Raw genomic sequence first — 18,713 nt, 5'->3', positions numbered from 1 at the left:
AAGCTTTGGACTTAATTTCTGCTCTTTTCGCAGCAAAGAATCCACCACATGGCCCACGAGGTGTAATGATCCCACTGGCTTTGCATTTATCCCTGCTAAGCCGGAGCCTGTTTCTTCATCCAAAAAAGGGGAGTAACATCTACCTTAACCAGGCTGTTTCTCTCATCGGCTCTTGCGGTACCTATTCAGTAGAGATTCTGTATATGTTGAATGGTAGCCTAACTACCAAGGCCTGGCTCTTAAACTCCTTACTTTTCTATCTACATACTGCTTCCCTAGCTCTTTATAAAGCAGAGAACTGACCCTATCATCCTCCTGCTTAGTAACCTTCATTGGCTTCTCTCTGCCTCCAAGATTTATAACTAGGACCCAATCTACCATTCCAGCCACATTTTCTCCCATTCCCTCAGTCGCCTCCCCTCCCCAGTCTGCACACCTCACAGGGTAGGTATGGCACACCTTGTCTCCTCTATGACTTTATATATGCCACTTCCTCTTCCCACAATGCTTTTTTCTCCTTTTCACTGTATTAATTAGTTCAGAACTCTGTTCACTGTCCTCTCCTTTGCAGAGCTTTTCTCATTTAGCCCAGAGAACTATTCTGCACTTGCCTCAAGTATAGGAGAATTTATTATCTGTGTTATAATTACACGTCTCTGCCTCTGATCCCGCGCACCCTCATTTTCTTGAAGAAGGGGATGATCTCCAGGTATGCGTCTCAGGGTAAAACAGTGGCTTAACTTTTTTTTTTTTTTTTGAATGAACCAATGAAAAAGTTCTTTAATACTAGCACCATTTTGTACTAAGATCATTAAAGAATTTATTGTCTGAAGGAAGATGAACGTAGTAAAGCTTTTCTTTATAATTAAGGCAAAGGTATACTTCAGTAAAGTTCAAGGCAAATCCAAAGAGCCCGACCTTTTAGGAGGTGTTATTACAAGAGTTTTACAGAACCAAACACCAGACAACACTCAAGAGAAATGGCAAAGCAGAAGTAAAGGGAAAACCGGTCCTCTGCTATTTAGAAAAATAAAAACCAAGACTGGATATAATTTGTCTTCAAGCTTAAAAATTTAATTGCACACACATGTGATGAGGAAGACTGCCTCGATAGTTCATGGGGAAAAAAAAAACTTCTGCTGCCTACAAACTCTGTATGAGCAAGGCCAATGCAGTCTTTGGCAGTATTAATAAGAATTCAGCATCCAGGCAGAGAGGCAGTAAATTCGACTACACTTTGCACTGGTCAGGAACTATTTAAAGAATGAAGGTCAGTTCTGAGCGGCATATCGAAAGATGAACAGAGGGTAAAGGAATCATGATACATAATCAAAAATTTTAAAAGGACTTTTTCAGGGCTTTTTCCCTTATTAAACATTTACTGAGTATCTAATATTCTAGGCACCACATTAAGTGCTAAACACACAAAGACATAGTCCCTGACTTCAAGGATTTCAGCGTAGAGCCAGCAACACACAATGAACTGAAATCCAGGGACATGACAAATACACATACTCACCTGGTGGCCCAGAGGAAGGTCATCAACTCCTATTTGAGAAAAAAACCACAGAGATCTTTTTTCACGTGGGTCTTAAAAGATGAGTCTGATTCGACAGGAGGGGAAGAGGGGAGGAGTATTCCAGGTAGAATCATCATAGGTAACAAAAGGTCAAAAAGGTTTCAAAAAGCACACTGAACTTCAAGAACTCAAGGTAGCAGAGTATGACCAGAACCTTGGGGAAGGGAAAGAGAGGGCCAATGGGATGAATTTGAGAAGTTTAACCTAAAAATTTAGATAGAAAGAATCAGTCTTTAAATATTTGAACATTGAAACTAGGGAAGAATATTTTAATTCACTAGACACTTAATTTCAAAAATTAAAACTGTCTAAAAATAGAGAGCAATGAGAACAGAGTCACCAGAATGTGAGAAATATCCTTATTCATGTGTAAGATCAATCTTCTCCTGGTATTTGAGATCTCGTCCCTAATTACTAATGATATTGAGTGTAATTCCAGATGCTTATTAGCCTTTCCGTTTCCTCCTGTGAAACGTCTACTCCAACCCCTGCACCACTTTTTCTATCGAGGTATCTGTCATAGTGATTTGTAGTTTATTCATCACTGCAAATATTTTCTACCACCCTGTGGTTTATCTCTTTTTTCACATGGTAGTTTCGATTTTTTTTTTTTTTTTTTTTTTTTTTTTTGGCTCTTCTAGGGCTGCACCCACGGCACATGGAGGTTCCCAGGCTAGGGGTAAAATTGGAGCTGTAGTCACTGGCCGACACCACAGCCACAGCAACGCCAGATCCAAGCCGCATCTGCGACCTACACCGCAGCTCATGGCAACACCGGATCTTTAACCCACTGAGCAAGGCCAGGGATCAAACCCGCAACCTCATGGTTCCTAGTCGGATTCGTTAACCACTTCGCCACGATGGGAACTCCAGTTTTGATTTTAATTTGACCAAATATCAATCTTTTCCTTTATTCTTTGCATTTGTGTTTGAATAAAGAACTCTTCCTATCCCATTTTCATAGATATGCCTAGTAGTTTCTAGGTTTTATAGCTTGACCTTTAATCCATTTGGAATTAACTTTTTGTGAATTGTGTGAGATAAAGATCTATTTTGTAGTTGTTGTTTCCTATAAGGTTAGCTAACTATCCACAATAACTGAAAATATTTTTGCCTCACTGATTTGTAATCCCACAAATATATAATATATATGGACATGTCACTGGACTCTTTACTTTTTTTGGACTCTTTAAATATTTTATACTGATTCAGTGTTCTTGGCCACTAATCATCCTAATTGACAAGTTCCACTAAAAAAAGTAAAAATTAAAAAAAATCCTTATTTCAAGTGTTCTAAAATATAAAATAATGAATGAATGCTAAATTCTGTCAGACACTCTTCTGAGCATCTACTGAGATGATCATATGGTTTTATTCTAATTTATTAATATGGTGAATTATAGTAGACTCTTAATGTTAAATTGAACTCTCATTCCCAGAAAGCTACCTGATTGTGATATTAAAAAAAATACACTACTAGTGCAGATTTCACTTGGGACTTTTAAAATCTACATTCATGAGAATGGCCTATATTTTTCCTTCCTTATACTATCCTTGTGTAATTTTGATATCAAGTTCTAAAAGCCTCCCCCCTCCCCAATGAGTCTGGGAACATTTTTATTCCCTGAAATACTCTGCACAAAGATTATCTTATTCTTCAATATTTGGATAACCTGTAAAACCATCTGTGCCTTGTGCTCCTTTAATGCATAAAATTTCTTCTGCTTTTTATTATTGCAATGTCTCAAATAGTAGAGAGATGAGTATAATGAACCCCAATTTGTCCATCACCCGGCTTCCACCATCAATTCACCGCCAATCTTATTTCATCTATTCCACTCATCTTCCCCCCTCCCCTTGAGTAAATTATTTTAAAGAAGTCACAGACACCATTATCATCTTACCTATAAATGTCTCAGCATCACTCTTAAAAATAAGGACTCTTTAAAATATGTAACCAGAAAACTACTGAAACTACTGTCACACTATAAATTAAAGTCTTTAATACCAGCAAGTATCCAGCCAATATTCAAATCCCTATCAAATATTTTTAGTTTTTCAAATCAGAATCCAAATAAGTCCATACACTTAAACTGGTTGCGTGTGTGTGTGTGTGTGTGTGTGTGTTTGTGTGTGTGTGTGTGTGTGTTTGTTTGTTTGTTTTTGGCATATGGAGATTCCCAGGCTAGGGGTCGAATTCGGAACCACAGCCAAGCAGGATCTGAACTCCATCTGTGACTTACGCCACAGCTCACGGGCAACACCAGATCCTTAACCCATGAGCAAGACCCACAACCTCATGGTTCTTAGGTGGATTCGTTTCCGCTGTGCCATGACGGGAACTCCTTAAACCGGTTGTATCTCTTAACCTGCAGGTTTCCTCTTCAAATTGCTTTTCTTCTTCCTCCTCTTCTCCGTCTTCATACATTTAGGGGAAAAAATGGGCGATCTATCCTGTATTTTCACACATTCTGGACTTTCCTCATTGTATCCACATATCGCTTAGTGGGTAGATTTTACCATTTGTTCAATTTCATTTTTAGTTACATTTCCATTAATATTTTCTACTTATTCTTGATTCAGCTGTGATAGGTTGTATTTTTAGGAGACTTTTATACAATTTTTCAAATTCACATAAAGTTTTCCATTTTAAATGTATGGGTTCAAAACTCTGTATCATATCTCTAATTGTATTCCATTTCATTCCTAACATTATTTATGCCTTCCTGCTTTCCTTTCTCCTTGACCAATCTTGCCAGAGATTTGTCTATAATATAGAGCCTATATTAATATTTTCAATGAAAAAGATTTTGGTTTTATTAAGCCTCTTCACTGTTTGTTTTCAACTCCATTAATTTCTATTCTTATCTTTTCCTACCTTCTACTTCCTTTGAGTTTAACCTGCTGTTACTTTTCTAACCTTTTCAATTGGCCTTTTAACTCAATAATTTTCAGCCTTCTATTCAAATATCTTACAGTTTCTATGACATAATTTTTCATATTAATAGCTCTGAAATCAGGCTGTTTCTTAAAATCACTGTCAGTCAGGCAAGCAGTGATAGTGCCAATGTCACTGGTTATATATGCATGAACGCAGACAATTAAAAGAAATTATTTGGCAGTTATCCCTCCTGGCACAACTGGCAACTGTAGCTTCTCAATGTTACTCAATAAAGCTATTATAGACCATCTGACAAAGAACTGAGTCCCATCTGAAGACCTTCTATTGATACCTTCTGACCAGTTCAAGAAAACATCAGAATGAAAATTTGATGGGTACCGGCAGTTTTAAAGAAAATGCTAGAGATTGAGTTTTTTTAAGAACTGTTCCATCACTAACGCTCTCAATGGCATAGTGACCAATACTACGTAGAAAAACACAGACCCCTATGAGTCAGTCAAAAGGTGATTTCGAAGGATCAGACCCAGAGAATGAAGCCACAGGAATATTCTGCTAGTTTATGACTTCACTTCCTTTTACAAATGTACACATGAGTGATACAGCACATCTGTATCTAAATAAATGTAGACGAGCTCTTTCAGTAAGCATGGAGTTTAAAAGACTAAGTCATAGGAAAGCACTGTATTTGGAAAGGAAGTGTCCATCTCACAAATGATGACATCTTCAGATTAAATGTATATGATACAGGCACTTAAATTTTTCCCTTAGTATTGCTTTAGGTGTTTTCCACAGATTTTGACAGATAGTGTTTCCATTGTTACTTAATTCTTTTTTTTTTTCTTTGTCTTTTTGCCTTTTCTAGGGCCACACCTATGGCATATGGAGGTTCCCAGGCTAGGGGTCTGATAGGAGCCGTAGCCACCGGTCTACCCCACAGCCACAGCAACGCGGGATCTGAGCGCATCTGTGACCTACACCACAGCTCACGGGCAACCCCGGATCCTTAACCCACTGAGCAAGGCCAGGGATCGAACCCACAACCTCTTGGTTCCTAGTCGGATTCATTAACCACTGCACCATGATGGGAAATCCTTTAATTCTAAATATTTTTCAATTTCCATGAATTTTTCTTCATCAAACATTATTTTGGCTTTAATTTTTAAATTTTCAAATATGGGTTGGAGGTGGGGGAATCAGTATATTTGCTATTAATTTTTGATTTTATCATATTGGGGTCAGATAACATGGCTTATATATCAAGCTTTGATATTTGTTGAAACTTTGTGCCTAATTATGTAAATCTTCCACATTTGGTTAAAAAGATGTATATTCTCTAATTTGGGAAGTATCTGATTCTCTACATGTGTAGTAGATCAAGCTATACATTGGGTTTTTTTGTTTGTTTTTCTTTTTAGAGCTTACACTTAAATTTTTAATATGCATCTGACTGAAAGCCTAAACTTAATCAATATCTCTCCCCTCTTCCTGAACTATATATAACTTTTTAATGCTGATCACTTTCCCTCCCAGCTTACATTTCATCCTTGTCTGGCATTTTAGTTCCACTTTGGTTTGAGCCCCCACTATCAGGCATAATTATTTTTGTTTCATACAGTCAACGCTTAGTTTTTACCTACTAATTTCTTTGTTCATCATGACTTCTTGTATCCCACTCCCTCCCCTGGAAGTACATTCTTTAGTGATAGCTCTTTCAGAAGTCTATATGTTTTTGTTTAATCTGAAGATACTTTTATTTTGCCTCACTCTGGAATGATACCTTAGCTGAGTATGAAATTCAGATCTCTCGGCACTTGGAAGCTATTATTCAATTTTGTTCTGGCCTCTCTTATTGAGAGACGTCTGCTCTCAGTCTGATTCCTGTCCCTTTGTTTTTCCTTTCTGGTGGTTTTCAAGTGTTTTGGTCTTCCACAGATTCACTGCAATGTGTTCAGGTGTGGGGTTTGTTTTGGTTTGCTCATTTAATTCTGCTAGATCCTCATGAGTCCTAAACCTAAAAAGTCATGTCTTTTTTAAATTAATTCCAAAAAATTCTCAAGTCATCATCTCTTTAAATTCCATGTTCCCCTTGTTTTCTCTTTCTCCTTCTGGAGTTGCTGTGAGCTGCTGGGTCCTCCTGCTTAGTCTGTCAGTTCTCCCCCCTCTCCTATTTTTCTTACTGTTGTGCATGCTCAGGAGTTCCTCATATCTAACTCCCAGCTTACTATTTTCTCTTCGTCTGTGTAAGCTATTGCTTATTTACTGAGATTTTTTTTAACCTGACTATATTTTTCATTTCACTATGTTTAGTACTTTTCAAATCTATGTTTCATGTCTTATTCACTTACTGGGATGTCAATTATTTCATGTCTTTAGCCACTTAAAATACACTAATTTATCTTTCAAACTTGCCGTTCTATTTCGGTCCTTAGAGCTATAATCCTCCTGCTTGTTATAGCTGCTGACTCTCATTTGTGGTAGAAAATTATTTCCTTGTGTGGCTTTTTTTTTTAAATGGCCACATCTGTGGCAAATGGAAGTTCCCAGCTAGGGATCAGATCAGAGCTGCAGCTGCTGGCCTACACCACAGCCACAGGCACACCAGACCCGAGCCACATCCGCAATCTACACCACAGCTCACAGCAACGCAAGATGCTTTAACCCACCGATAGAGGCCAGAGTTAGAACCTGCATCCTCAAGGATACTAGCCAGGTTTTTAACCAGCTGAGCCACAATGGAAACTCCTGCGTGTCATTTTTAATCATCTTCTGTTGGGCTTATTTCTTCTGTGGAATTCCCTGTGGCCCAAGATATGGGCCACCCCTTAGAGTCTTGTTTTTCCTTTCTCCAAGTGACCTACAGGTATCATTAGTTTGGAGCCAGCTTTTATATTCATTTCTCAGCATGGAGATACTTGACACATATAATATACACTCAGATCCCAACTATGAGTAAGGCATAGTTTTTGCGTTACAGTTTCTCAAGGAAGCTTTTTTCTACCTCTTCCTTATACAACACCCAGCCAAAACAAGACGAGATTTCTTTTTGTTGACTTGTGTCAGTAGGAAGGTTTTTTCCTAGCTCACCCTTTCACCCAGAATCCAGCAAATCAAGAATCCCAGATTAGTGCAGAAGTCTCAGTTTTGGTTCCTTCTTCCACGCAGTGAACACTCAATCCCTAGGAATGAAAACCAGAAATAACCTCTCACTCCATTACTTCATCTTGTCCAGCACATGAGCTCAAGGTCTTACTGAGGTTTTGGGTTTTAGTTGCATTTCTGGTTTTGGAACGTGGGGGTTTTCCTGCAAGCTCAGAAACGCACTTTTAAAAACTGCTGTATATCATCCTACTTTTCTGGCTACTTGTTGCAGCAGAGTCTTCAGCTAATTTCAGTTAGCCATCCTGATGAAGAGAATTTGGGATTTTCAGTCCATTTGCTACACTGTCCCTGTAGGAGTGGTCTCTCTAAAATCCAGAGAGGAACTCCTCTAGAAAGCCCCTCAGTGGCTCCTCCCTTCTCGGAATGACATTCGAAGTCCACCAGTATCCAGTAACCACTTATTTCTGCAATTCTGCCTCCTTCCACTCTCCCACATGTACTCTGTGCTCCAGCTACCACTATGTGCAAGCCCTAGAACTCTCCTTTTGTTTCATACGCCTATGCTCATTTTTCTTTTTCTTCTTTTTTGGCTACACCACAGCATATGGCGTTCCTGGGCCAGGGATCAGATCTGAGCCACAGCTGCGATCTGATCTGCAGTCCTTAACCCACTGTTGCACCACAGCAGGAACTCCCTGTTTCATACTCCGATGCTTCTAAATGCACTGATTTCTCTCAGTTTTATCCTGCCCCCCTCCACCCACTGAACACCTGAATACTCGTGGTCAAGGGTCTGCCTTTCACTGAAGCCATTCCGGACCCATTCAAGCTGGGTTCTCACCCCTCCCCCACCCAAAGAGCTAACATTTGTAGGGCTCTTTATGTACTAATACCTCATTCTAAGAACTCATTTATTCTTCACAACAGCCTTATGATTTTGCTACCATTATTATCCCATTTTCAAAATGAGGAAACTAAGGTACAGAGAAGTTAAGCAATGTGTCCAATGACACACAGCTATAAATGGCAGACCTGGAATTTGAACACAGGTAGTCTGTCTACAGATCCTGCTTCATTAACTTGCTCTATTTAAATATACCATATTGCCTTCAATTATATCTTGCATTACAGTTTTTGCACTTAACACACATTCAGTTGCATGTTTATATACCACTCTTCTCAACTACACTGACCTTAAGAAACAGAATTATGCTTTATTTCTATTTGCAGCCCCAGCGCCTAGCACACAGAAAGCCTTTAACTCAAAAGGTTATTAAACTAATGAATAACTGAGGGAAGGAAATATCCCCACAGCCACTGCTTTAGTCCAGCCCCTTCTCATCTCTTGTCTGAACTACTAAAACAGTCCCCTAACTGGGCTCCCTTCCTTCAGTTTCTAGAGACTCCAAGCTCCAATCAATACTCTCTCTCTAAAGCACATTAGGACAATGTCATTCGATTAAACATTTTTAAGGGCTCCGCACTGTCTATAGGATAAAGTCCCAAATTCCTTCAGCGTGACACACCATGACCTTCGTCATCCAGCTTCTGGAGTCTCCTCTCTTCTCTTCCCCCTTCCAGCCCCACGGCCCATCTATATTTAACTTCTTGCCGGTCCCTGAATATGCCAAGAACCTTCCTGCTTCTATACCTAAAGGTTCTCCCGTCTGGCATCGTCGTCCCCTCCTCTCTCACCTGGTGACTTCCTACGCTTTTTCCAACACACAGTGCAAATGCCTTCCTCAAGTTTCCTTACAAGGCTGTCAGTTAGCCCAGGGCTCTACTCTTCCTGGCACTTACATTTACCTCCCTGCCCACTTTGCATTGTTATCTGATAAGGTGTTTCCCTAACCAGACTGTGGGATCTTAAAAGACAGGAACTGTGTCTCATTCATCTCCTTTATTGTATTATCTTACACGGTGTGCACCCTAAACGCTCACTGAATTAGTAGAATGAAATCTGACAAACACATCCTACACTCAAGCAAATTCAGATATAAATGAATTCAAGGAGTTCCCATCGGGGCTCAGCGGAAATGAATCTGACCAGGAACCATGAGGATGCAGGTTCGATCCCTGGCCTTGCTCAGTGGGTTAAGGATCCGGTGTTGCCCTGAGCTGTGGTGTAGGTCAAAGATGCGGCCTGGATCCCGCGTTGCTGTGGCTGTGGCATAGGCTGGCGGCTACAGCTCAAATTCGACCCCTAGCCTGGGAATGTCCATATGCCACAGTGCAGCCCTAAAAAAAAAAAAAAAAATGAATTCAAAGTAGGCAAGTCTAAGATGAACTGGAAGTGGGACAGGGAATGGAAATATGAATGGAAAACAAATACCACCTAAATTCCTGCTGCTCAATCCTGAATTCTATAGGACAGAGCTATTCCATCAATAGTAATGAAGGCTTAGCTTGTGAGGTAATCACATCCCAAGTTTTAAAAAACACAAGGTAAATATTTCCACATTAGTATAACACACAAGGGCACTCTCAAATTCTAGAATATGTATTGCTAAGGATACAAAGTTGAGTCACTCTACACATTTTAAGACAAATCTCTTCAGACGAGGAAATTCCTGTCCTTTGACACCACAGTCACGTGACTGCCTTAGGCATTAGTCTTAAATGCACTTTAGGTTGCACACATAGCAAACACTGTCTGCAAACTGAGTAATAACCCAGAACTACTTGTTTTTCATAAAAAGAGGAAATTTTTTCAATGTATAAATGTTAACCCTAAGTAAACAGCGAGGTTGGCGTGGGATAAAGGTAAGGAATAAACGGGACCCTATTCAATTCTTTTGATATATTCGATTTCATGAAATGCACTTTTTTTTTCTTTGTTTTTTAGGGATGCACCCACAGCATATAGAGGCTCCCAGGCTAGGGGTCCAAGCGGAGCTGTAGCTGCCAGCCACAGCAGCATGGGATCTGAGACTAAAAAAAAAAAAAATCAATGGGGGGAGTTCCCACTGTGGCTCAGCAGATTAAGGGCCCAATGTAGTCTCCGTGGGTTCAATCCCTGGCCTTACTCAGTGGGTTAAGAATTCAGCCTTGCCATAAGCTGCAGTGTGGGTCGCAGATGTAGCCTGAATCTGTGTGGATCTGCCATGGCTGTGGCTTAAGCCTCAGCTGCAGCTCCAATTCAACTCCTAGCCTGAGAATTTCCATATGCCACAGGTATGGCCATAAAAAGAACAACAACAACAACAACTACAAAAAATGGGCCAGAACTGTTTCTAAGAATTATATTCTCTAGAATATAAGTTCTACGAGGGAGGGATTTTTGCATATTTCACTCACTGATATGACCTAAGGACCCAAAACAGAGCAGGCATTCATTATATACTTGCTGGGATTTTGCTCAAGATGGTCCAGATTCTCAATGTGTCAATACATACACTGGGCTGCAGATCCACATAGAACAGAAAGATGAAGTCTGAGTTCATCTTGAAATGATCCCTGACTTAGCCTTTGCATACACTGTTGCACAGATCAACCGATACTGTATCCAAAAGCAAATCGACAATGTATATAAGAATAAAATAAAACATTTTACACAGGAGTTATTAAGCTTCTCAACTTTACAACTTTCCAAGAAGCTGACAAAAACCAAAAATGTCACCAGCACAACCAAATTTTCAACACGTACAAACTCATGCACTTTTTTCATTGATGATTTAATTCCAAAAGAGCCAGGATAATAACAATACTCAGATAAAATAATACCCAGTATAATAATAATACTCAGATAATACTCAGTTATTTTGTAATAACTCATATGAGAAAAGAATCTGAAAAAAAATATGTATATATAACTGAATCACTTTGCTGTACACCTGAATGTTACACAGCATTGTAAATCAACTACATGTCAAAAAAGGAGAAAAAAAAAATACTGCAACAAGAAAAATAAAATAAAATAAAATATTTCATTGCACAGGTGATGGTATAAAACCCTTGGTGCAGTGTGGAGTTAGAGCTGAAGCTTCTTATAAGCGGAAGCAAATCAAAACAGAATCGGCAGTAAAGTAGCCCTGGAAGTAAATGAAGAATGAAAAAAAAAATCAAAATAATGAATCACATCTTACAGATTGAGAAGGAAACCTGTGAAATATTATTGCAAAAATAACAAACAAACAAACAAAAGAGTCACGGGGCTTCAACAACAACCACACACACACACACACACACACACAAAATATATATATATTTTTTCTTTTTTTGTCTTTTTGCCATTTCTTGGGCCGCTCCCGCGGCATATGGACCCAGGCTAGGGGTCTACTGAGAGCTGTAGCCACCAGGCTACACCAGAGCCACAGCAACACGGGATCCGAGCCGCATCTGCAACCTACACCACAGCTCACAGCAACGCTGGGTCCTTAACCCACTGAGCAAGGCCAGGGATCGAACTCGCAACCTCATGGTTCCTAGTCAGATTCGTTAACCACTGCGCCATGACGGGAACTCCATAAAAAAAATTTTTAGTTGTAAGAATTTCACTTACAACAATTTTTAGTTGTAGTAAATTTCACAGCAGTGAATTTACTACAAAATTTCATTTCCAATTTTATAAAGCAGATCTGCCCTTTTTTTTTTCTCAACTGACTACTGCTAAGCAATTTACTTCTGAATATACCTAAAACTGCTATTGCTGTTTCCCACCCACAAAAGTGCAATGTACATATTTATGAAACTGGTATTTTTACTTTCTCTATTAAAAACCATCATGAACATTTAACTGTGTGTTAGGCGCTTTTCTCTCTTCTTTAAGGGTTATCCTTTCAGCCCTTGTTTATCTGCTCCTAATGACTGTAGCTGGTCACTCTCTTCTCTGTTATGGGCTTGGTACTCCCATACAATGAGGGACTTGGGTTAAAACAATCGTTATTAACCCTTTTTCATGCAACCCTTTGAGAATCTGTTGAAAGCTACAAGTGACCTCTTCATAAAAATGTTATATAACAATTTTATTTTTTATTTTATTTTTAGGGCTGTATCTGCAGCATATGAAAGTTCCAGGGCTAGGGGTCGAATCAGAGCTGCAACTGCTGGTCTACACCACTGCCACACAATGACAGATCCAAGTCACATCTGTGACCTAAACTGAAGCTTTCAGCAATGCCGGACCCTTAACCCACTGAGCAAAGCCAGGTATGGAACCTGCATCCTTATGGATACTAGGTGGGTTCTTAACCCACTGAGCCACAACAGGAACTCCTATAATAACTTTATAAACAATAATTTATAATAGCAAAAGATTGGAAACAACCCAAATGTTCACCAACAGATGGTTAATAAAATGTTATATCCATTCAATGAAATTCCTTGCAACTGTTAAGTAAAATGAAGAAACCTATGTACTGATAGGAAAAGATATCCATCACTGTTATATTAAAAAAGCAAGTTACAGAACACTATGTATAATACATAACCTTTTATGTAAGAACATCAAAGAAATATATTTGAATTTCCATATATAAGCATAAAGAAACTGAGGAAGAATAAACACGAAAATTTGATGCAAATGGGAAATGAAAAAAGGAGTCAAAGGAAGCTTTTCACTGTATATTTTCTTGTATTTTTGTTTAAATTATGTAAGTTGCCATTAAATTTTTAAATTAAAAAATATTGCATATATGGAGTTCCCGTCGTGGCGCAGTGGTTAACGAATCCAACTAGGAACCATGACGTTGCGGGTTCGGTCCCTGCCCTTGCTCAGTGGGTTAACGATCCGGCGTTGCCGTGAGCTGTGGTGTAGGTTGCAGACTCGGCTCGGATCCCGAGTTGCTGTGGCTCTGGTGTAGGCCGGTGGCTACAGCTCCGATTGGACCCCTAGCCTGGGAACCTCCATATGCCGCGGGAGTGGCCCAAGAAATAGCAAAAAGACAAAAAAAAAAAAATTTGCATATAACCTCAAGAGGCCTAGACAACCTGCCAAAGCTAGAAGATGATTCCTAAACACTGTTCAGCAATATTCTTCTATAATATTTTGACTTAACAAGTATGTAATTATATATTCAATGATCCAACAACAAGAGCAGCCAAAGGAAAATATTTTTCTTTATGTTCCTTATATAAACTTACAAAGTAGTTGGTGGCTACTAAATGAATCAATAGATCCTATTTTGGAATCTCATTTTATATAATTTTCCTTAAGTACTGATAAACAAATTTCTTCAAGGAAAAAGTGTGTACAAATCCTTGAGCCATACACCCTCTCCTGGTTCAAATCTCAGAACTGCCATGTCACAGGGAGGTCCAGGCTTGGGAAATAAAAACAGAAATATCTGTCCTCCTGGACCACACAGTCAACAGCACTAGCAGGGGGACCGGAGAAATACTCTTATTTTCTGACCATAATCTCGGAATTTGAAGCAAATTAAATAGCATATGAGATCATCACACGGCATCCACCAATTAGATGACGCCTGTGGAGGCCTTCATCCCTGATCTGAGCAAGAATCAGATGGAAATGGGTTTTCATCCTTGGGCAAGTTACTTAACCTCGCTTGGCCTCAGTTCCATCTGTAAAATGTAAACAAAAAATACTTATCTCATAAGGCTGTTATGAAACTTAAAAGACATAATAAGGACAAAAGACAATAAGACACAAATAAAAGTAAGGTATCCTAGGACAGTGGCAGGGGTCTGATTGCTCGAATCAAAAGAGACTGCATCCTGGAACCTGCAGTTTCTAAGGAAGTGCACGTTCATACACAAGCGATGCCTCCTTTTCCCTACTGAAAATAACCCATGGCAGAACTCTCACCACAAAGGTACCAATATCTGGCCTTCCCTGATTATGTTTCTTGAAAATCTCTTCCTAGGCAAGCTTTTATCAAAGAACTCTAGCTGTTGTGTTGACTAGGTGTGTCTCAGAGAGTCCCGAGTTATAACACTGATTTGTTTTGTGTTTTAAACAGGGCACTTGCTATGTCAAGCTCAGCACCAAAGAGTGGCAAGGCTGCCGGCGGGGGTGGGGCAAGAAAGGCAAAGAAGTTGAAAGCATCAGTCCTACTACAAACTTTGAATTGCCAGGATAATAGCAGGAAACCTACGCTGCCATGGAGACAGCCCCCGCCAACCAACCTCCATTTGCAAAACTTTTAACCCCCAACCACCTTTTTCTTGAAGAGCGCTACTAGAGATTATTAGTGTTATTATAAATGCCATCATGTACCGTTTCTGCTCGGTGCCAGGCTCTGTGCTAAGCATGCATTTTTCAAGATTCTGTGCACACTGCACATGTGAGCTCATTCTCGCAACCCACTCTCCCCTCGAGTCTGAAAAGCTCCCTTCACATCCTCAAAATCGACCGGTCCCCTAAACTCCGGACACTCCACACTTCTCACTGACCCATTCAGGATCAGGAGTCGCATCCTTACAAGCAACGCCACGCCAAGCTCCTCACCAAACACTAAACCAAGAAAGCATTTCTCTGATTCTCCACGGCCCCTGCCAAGTTCGGTACCCCGTTCCACTCGCCAAATCCAACCTGGCCCTAACTTGTTCCAAGAAGGCTCCGGTTCCCTCCAAACTTCCGACTTACGTAAAGCGCGGGATCCCCTCACCGCCCCCTCCAAATCCTGCCCTACTTCGCTGCGAAGTTCAAAATTCATCCAAACAGATTGCACCTGGGCAGCGCCCGGTTCCAACCCCTCGAGACCTCTCCACGCCCGCTCGCGCAGGGCCTGGGACCCGCCACCCGCTAACCAGGCCGGGCCGGGGCGCCGCGGCCTCGCTCCGGACCCCAAGGGGAGGAGGGGAAGCTCCACCTGGCTCCGCGGGCGCGGCGCGCGGCTCCTGCTCCGGCCTGGGCCCCGCGACGGCCGCGCCCCCGTCCCGACGCGGGCGGCAGCGCTCGGGTGGGCCGCGGCGGGCGCGCTCGCCCAGCACCTCGGCGTCGGCCTGCTCGTCGTCGCGGGCCCGACGGCAGGCCCAGCCCGGGCCGCGGGCGCGGCAGCGCGGGCAGCCGGGGCCCGCCGCGTCGGCGGCGCGCTGGGCGCAGCCTCGGCACAGCGAGTGGCCGCAGGGCAGAGCCGCCGCTTCCCCCGAGGTCTCCAGGCACCCGGCGCAGCCCGACTCCTCTGGCCGCGGCGGTAGCGGCGGCTGCAGCAACGGCGGCGGCAGCACCAGCAGCGCGGGGCCAGAGGCCGGGCCTGGGGTTCCTGTCTTGGCTGCCGCCATCTCGTCACAGCGGCCCCGCCGACCCCGCCGACTCAGAGCGGCCGCTGCCGCCGCGGAAGAGGCCCGAGTACTCGGACCTGCTGCCGCCATCTTGTTTCCCGTTTGAAGGCAGAGTCCGTTGCGAGGGAGAAGAGTAGAGGGCGGGGCCGTGCGCGGCGGGCAGCGCCATATACATATTCATGAGGGGCGGGGCTCCAGAGGAGGCCCTCCCGGGACCGGGTTGGCGGGAGGTGAAGCTGCGTTAATATTTATTAGTTATCCTTTCTCTCTCCTGTCTTCAGCCTCGCTTTCCAGTCTTTGGCAATTTCCTCTGATTGAACCAAAATAAGTTGAGAACTGAGGAATTTATTTGTAAACGCTGAACAATATTAAACCTTATGAAGCAATGACACTTGTTTACCCTGCAATACTCTGATAACGGGCTGACGTGAGTGGGGATTATGTGAATTATCCCGAACCCTGCCTCCGTGCTTCATTTGATGGGCGGTAGCTGTTGGGACCAGCAACTAACTGCCAAAAATAACAGCTTCTTGTCAGTCCTCATCTCTGCATACCCTCTCTCTCCACATCCCTTCCTGAAACTTCCCTCCCTTGGTTTGCGAAACCACACTTTCCTGGTTTTACCCCCACCCTCTCAGCTCTTCGATTCCGTTCTTGAGCCCTCTCCCTTGTTCTCGGCTTCAGTGTGGGTATTACTCGAGGCTCTGGCCTCAGTCCTCTCCTTACTCCTTTCCGTGCAGTGCCCATCCCCACGGCCCCCGCCCCCTCCGTAGCCCCCGTTTTCTTCCAGCTGAAACTCCTGAATGGGTATCTGCAGCCCAGCCCTGCATAGTCACCTGCCTGAGGGAAACATCATCTTGGATGCCTGCATCCCTCACGCGCTCAAGTCACTGTCTCCCACCCTCCTTTCCAAACAGCTCTTATTTCCCTCATTCTATTCAAGGCACTATTTTCCCACTTCCTCAAGCGCCAAACCTGGTAATCTTTACTTCTGCCTCATCCCCCACATCTGTCGGTTTCCTAGTCCTGCCAGTTCTCCCACCAAAATGACCCTTTTCCCACCTCTCCCCTCCTCTTCATCCCATTCCCACTGCCCAATTCACGTGTCATCATCTTTTACCTAGATTATTGCAGCGGCTTCTATGAATTGTCTCCCAGCCCACAGACTCTTCCTCCAATCCATCCTTCAGAGGTCTCAGAGTCGCTTCCTAAAGGACAGCTCTGACCATGCCATTCCTTCTTGGCTGAGTCACCGAGTGAGGTGCTCAGACTTTGGTGCCAGCCCGCTCTTGGGACACAGAGGGTATGGGAGAAACAATGGCTTCTCTCTGATAGAGACATGGGTTTGCTACAGCAATTCTCCCACTCTTTGCTTTTTTTTTTTTTTTTCCCCCTCAATAAAGTACTTTTGGAGCAGGAAGGCATTAAAGAAATGGCATTTCCTGTTGGGAATCTTTATAGGAATGCACAAGTTTTGTAAGGAGAGAGAAATTTAAAAAAAAAACAGCATCATGTAATGGAAGGCATCAGAGACCCTGGGTTTCCACGAGATTGCCTGGAAACAGTGCCTGAGCTGATAGTAAACCAGTCCAAGGCAGAGTGATTGGTGGGAGTCAGAGAGCAGAGAAAAGACGTGGATTCCCAAAATGAGAACCAGATGGCTACAGCACGGTCAAGAACAGAAGAAGGTCAATGAGTAATTGAAGCAAGAGCTCGTGTGCACAGAGGCCCAGACCGTCAGCATCCTGCCAAACACAGAAGCATGGCCTCAGCCAGACTGTCCTTTCTCCAGGGATCCTCTTTATTTCACGTCCCACTTGAGGTTCTTGAGGACTCTTTGCCCACATTTTGACAGGGGAGGCCTGTGGTCCAGATATCAAGCCAATTACCATCAGACATGGGGCCCTTGGGGTGAGCTGTTCACTCTTGACAAGCTGGGGCTCTTAGTCTGAAGTCTCTTTACGGGTGGGGAACCACCAAAATGTAGCCTTCACACAAAGAGAGGAAATTTCTTTGTGCAGAGGGAGAAAGCAAGAGTTCTGAGTAGCACCAGACCAAAACCCAGGAGATGGAGAATCGACTGTGGCCACCTTCTCCCTCGCACTAACTCGTATGATCTCAAACAGAAAAATTCTCCCTGGACCTCAGTCACCTTATCTGTAAAACAAGGGTATTGGGGAGTTCCCGTCGTGGCGCGGTGGTGAACGAATCTGACTAGGAACCATGAGGTTGCAGGTTCAATCCCTGGCCTTGCTCAGTGGGTTAAGGATCCAGAATTGCCGTGGGCTGTGGTGTAGGTCACAGACGTGGCTCGGATCCCACGTTGCTGTGGCTCTGGTGTAGGCCGACGGCTACAGCTCTGATTCGACCCCTAGCCTGGGAACCTCCATGTGCTGTGGGAGCGGCCCTAGAAAAAGGCAAAAAGACAAAAAAAGAAAAAAAAACAAAAACAAGGGTATTGGGATTCAGCAGTTCTCAACCTGGAATGCACCTCAGAGAGACACACACACACACATATGCACACACGTATACAGACATAGGTCAGAGTCCCTTCTTAGATCTGCTGAGCCCCAAAACTGAGGGTGGGATGCAAGCATGTAAATATTTATAATGCCATAGGAATTCTAATGTATATGTCTAGATAAGACCACTACGATAAATAAATTCAAAAGTCCTTTCTGGCTCTAACATTCTAGAAGTCTGACTCCCAGTTTCCAGTCTCTTCTTTCCTTTATGCTGTTGCCGAAGTAATCTCACTAAAGCAGGAGCTCTGGCAGAGGGCAGGGCAAATCTAAGACACTTGGAGAGTTGTTCACACGTGAGGATGGTTTTAAAGTGTCAAGCCTGGGAGCCTGAGATCATGAGCAGGACGGACACCTTACGGAGTTCCCGGCGTGGCTCAGCAGAAGTGAATCTGACTAGCATCCGTGAGGTTGCAGGTTCGACCCC

General features: G+C 42.7%; 1 protein-coding gene across 3 annotated transcripts in view; it reads right to left on the bottom strand.

Moving 5' to 3' along the window:
* RNF169 (ring finger protein 169) overlaps window positions 1-15,897 on the bottom strand; it is a 105,622-nt gene extending 89,725 nt beyond the window's left edge. For all 3 annotated transcript variants that reach the window (XM_047752142.1, XM_047752143.1, XM_047752144.1), the window contains exon 1: window positions 15,353-15,897. In XM_047752142.1, coding sequence (XP_047608098.1) covers window positions 15,353-15,854 — 502 coding nt within the window. In that variant the 5' untranslated portion in view covers window positions 15,855-15,897. The remainder of the gene's footprint in view (window positions 1-15,352) is intronic.
* Between the last annotated feature and the right edge of the window lie 2,816 nt (window positions 15,898-18,713).

Source organism: Phacochoerus africanus, chromosome 11 (assembly GCF_016906955.1).
Source record: "Phacochoerus africanus isolate WHEZ1 chromosome 11, ROS_Pafr_v1, whole genome shotgun sequence".
Taxonomy (NCBI): Eukaryota; Metazoa; Chordata; class Mammalia; order Artiodactyla; family Suidae; genus Phacochoerus; species Phacochoerus africanus.
This window is presented reverse-complemented; position numbering and strand designations above follow the sequence as displayed.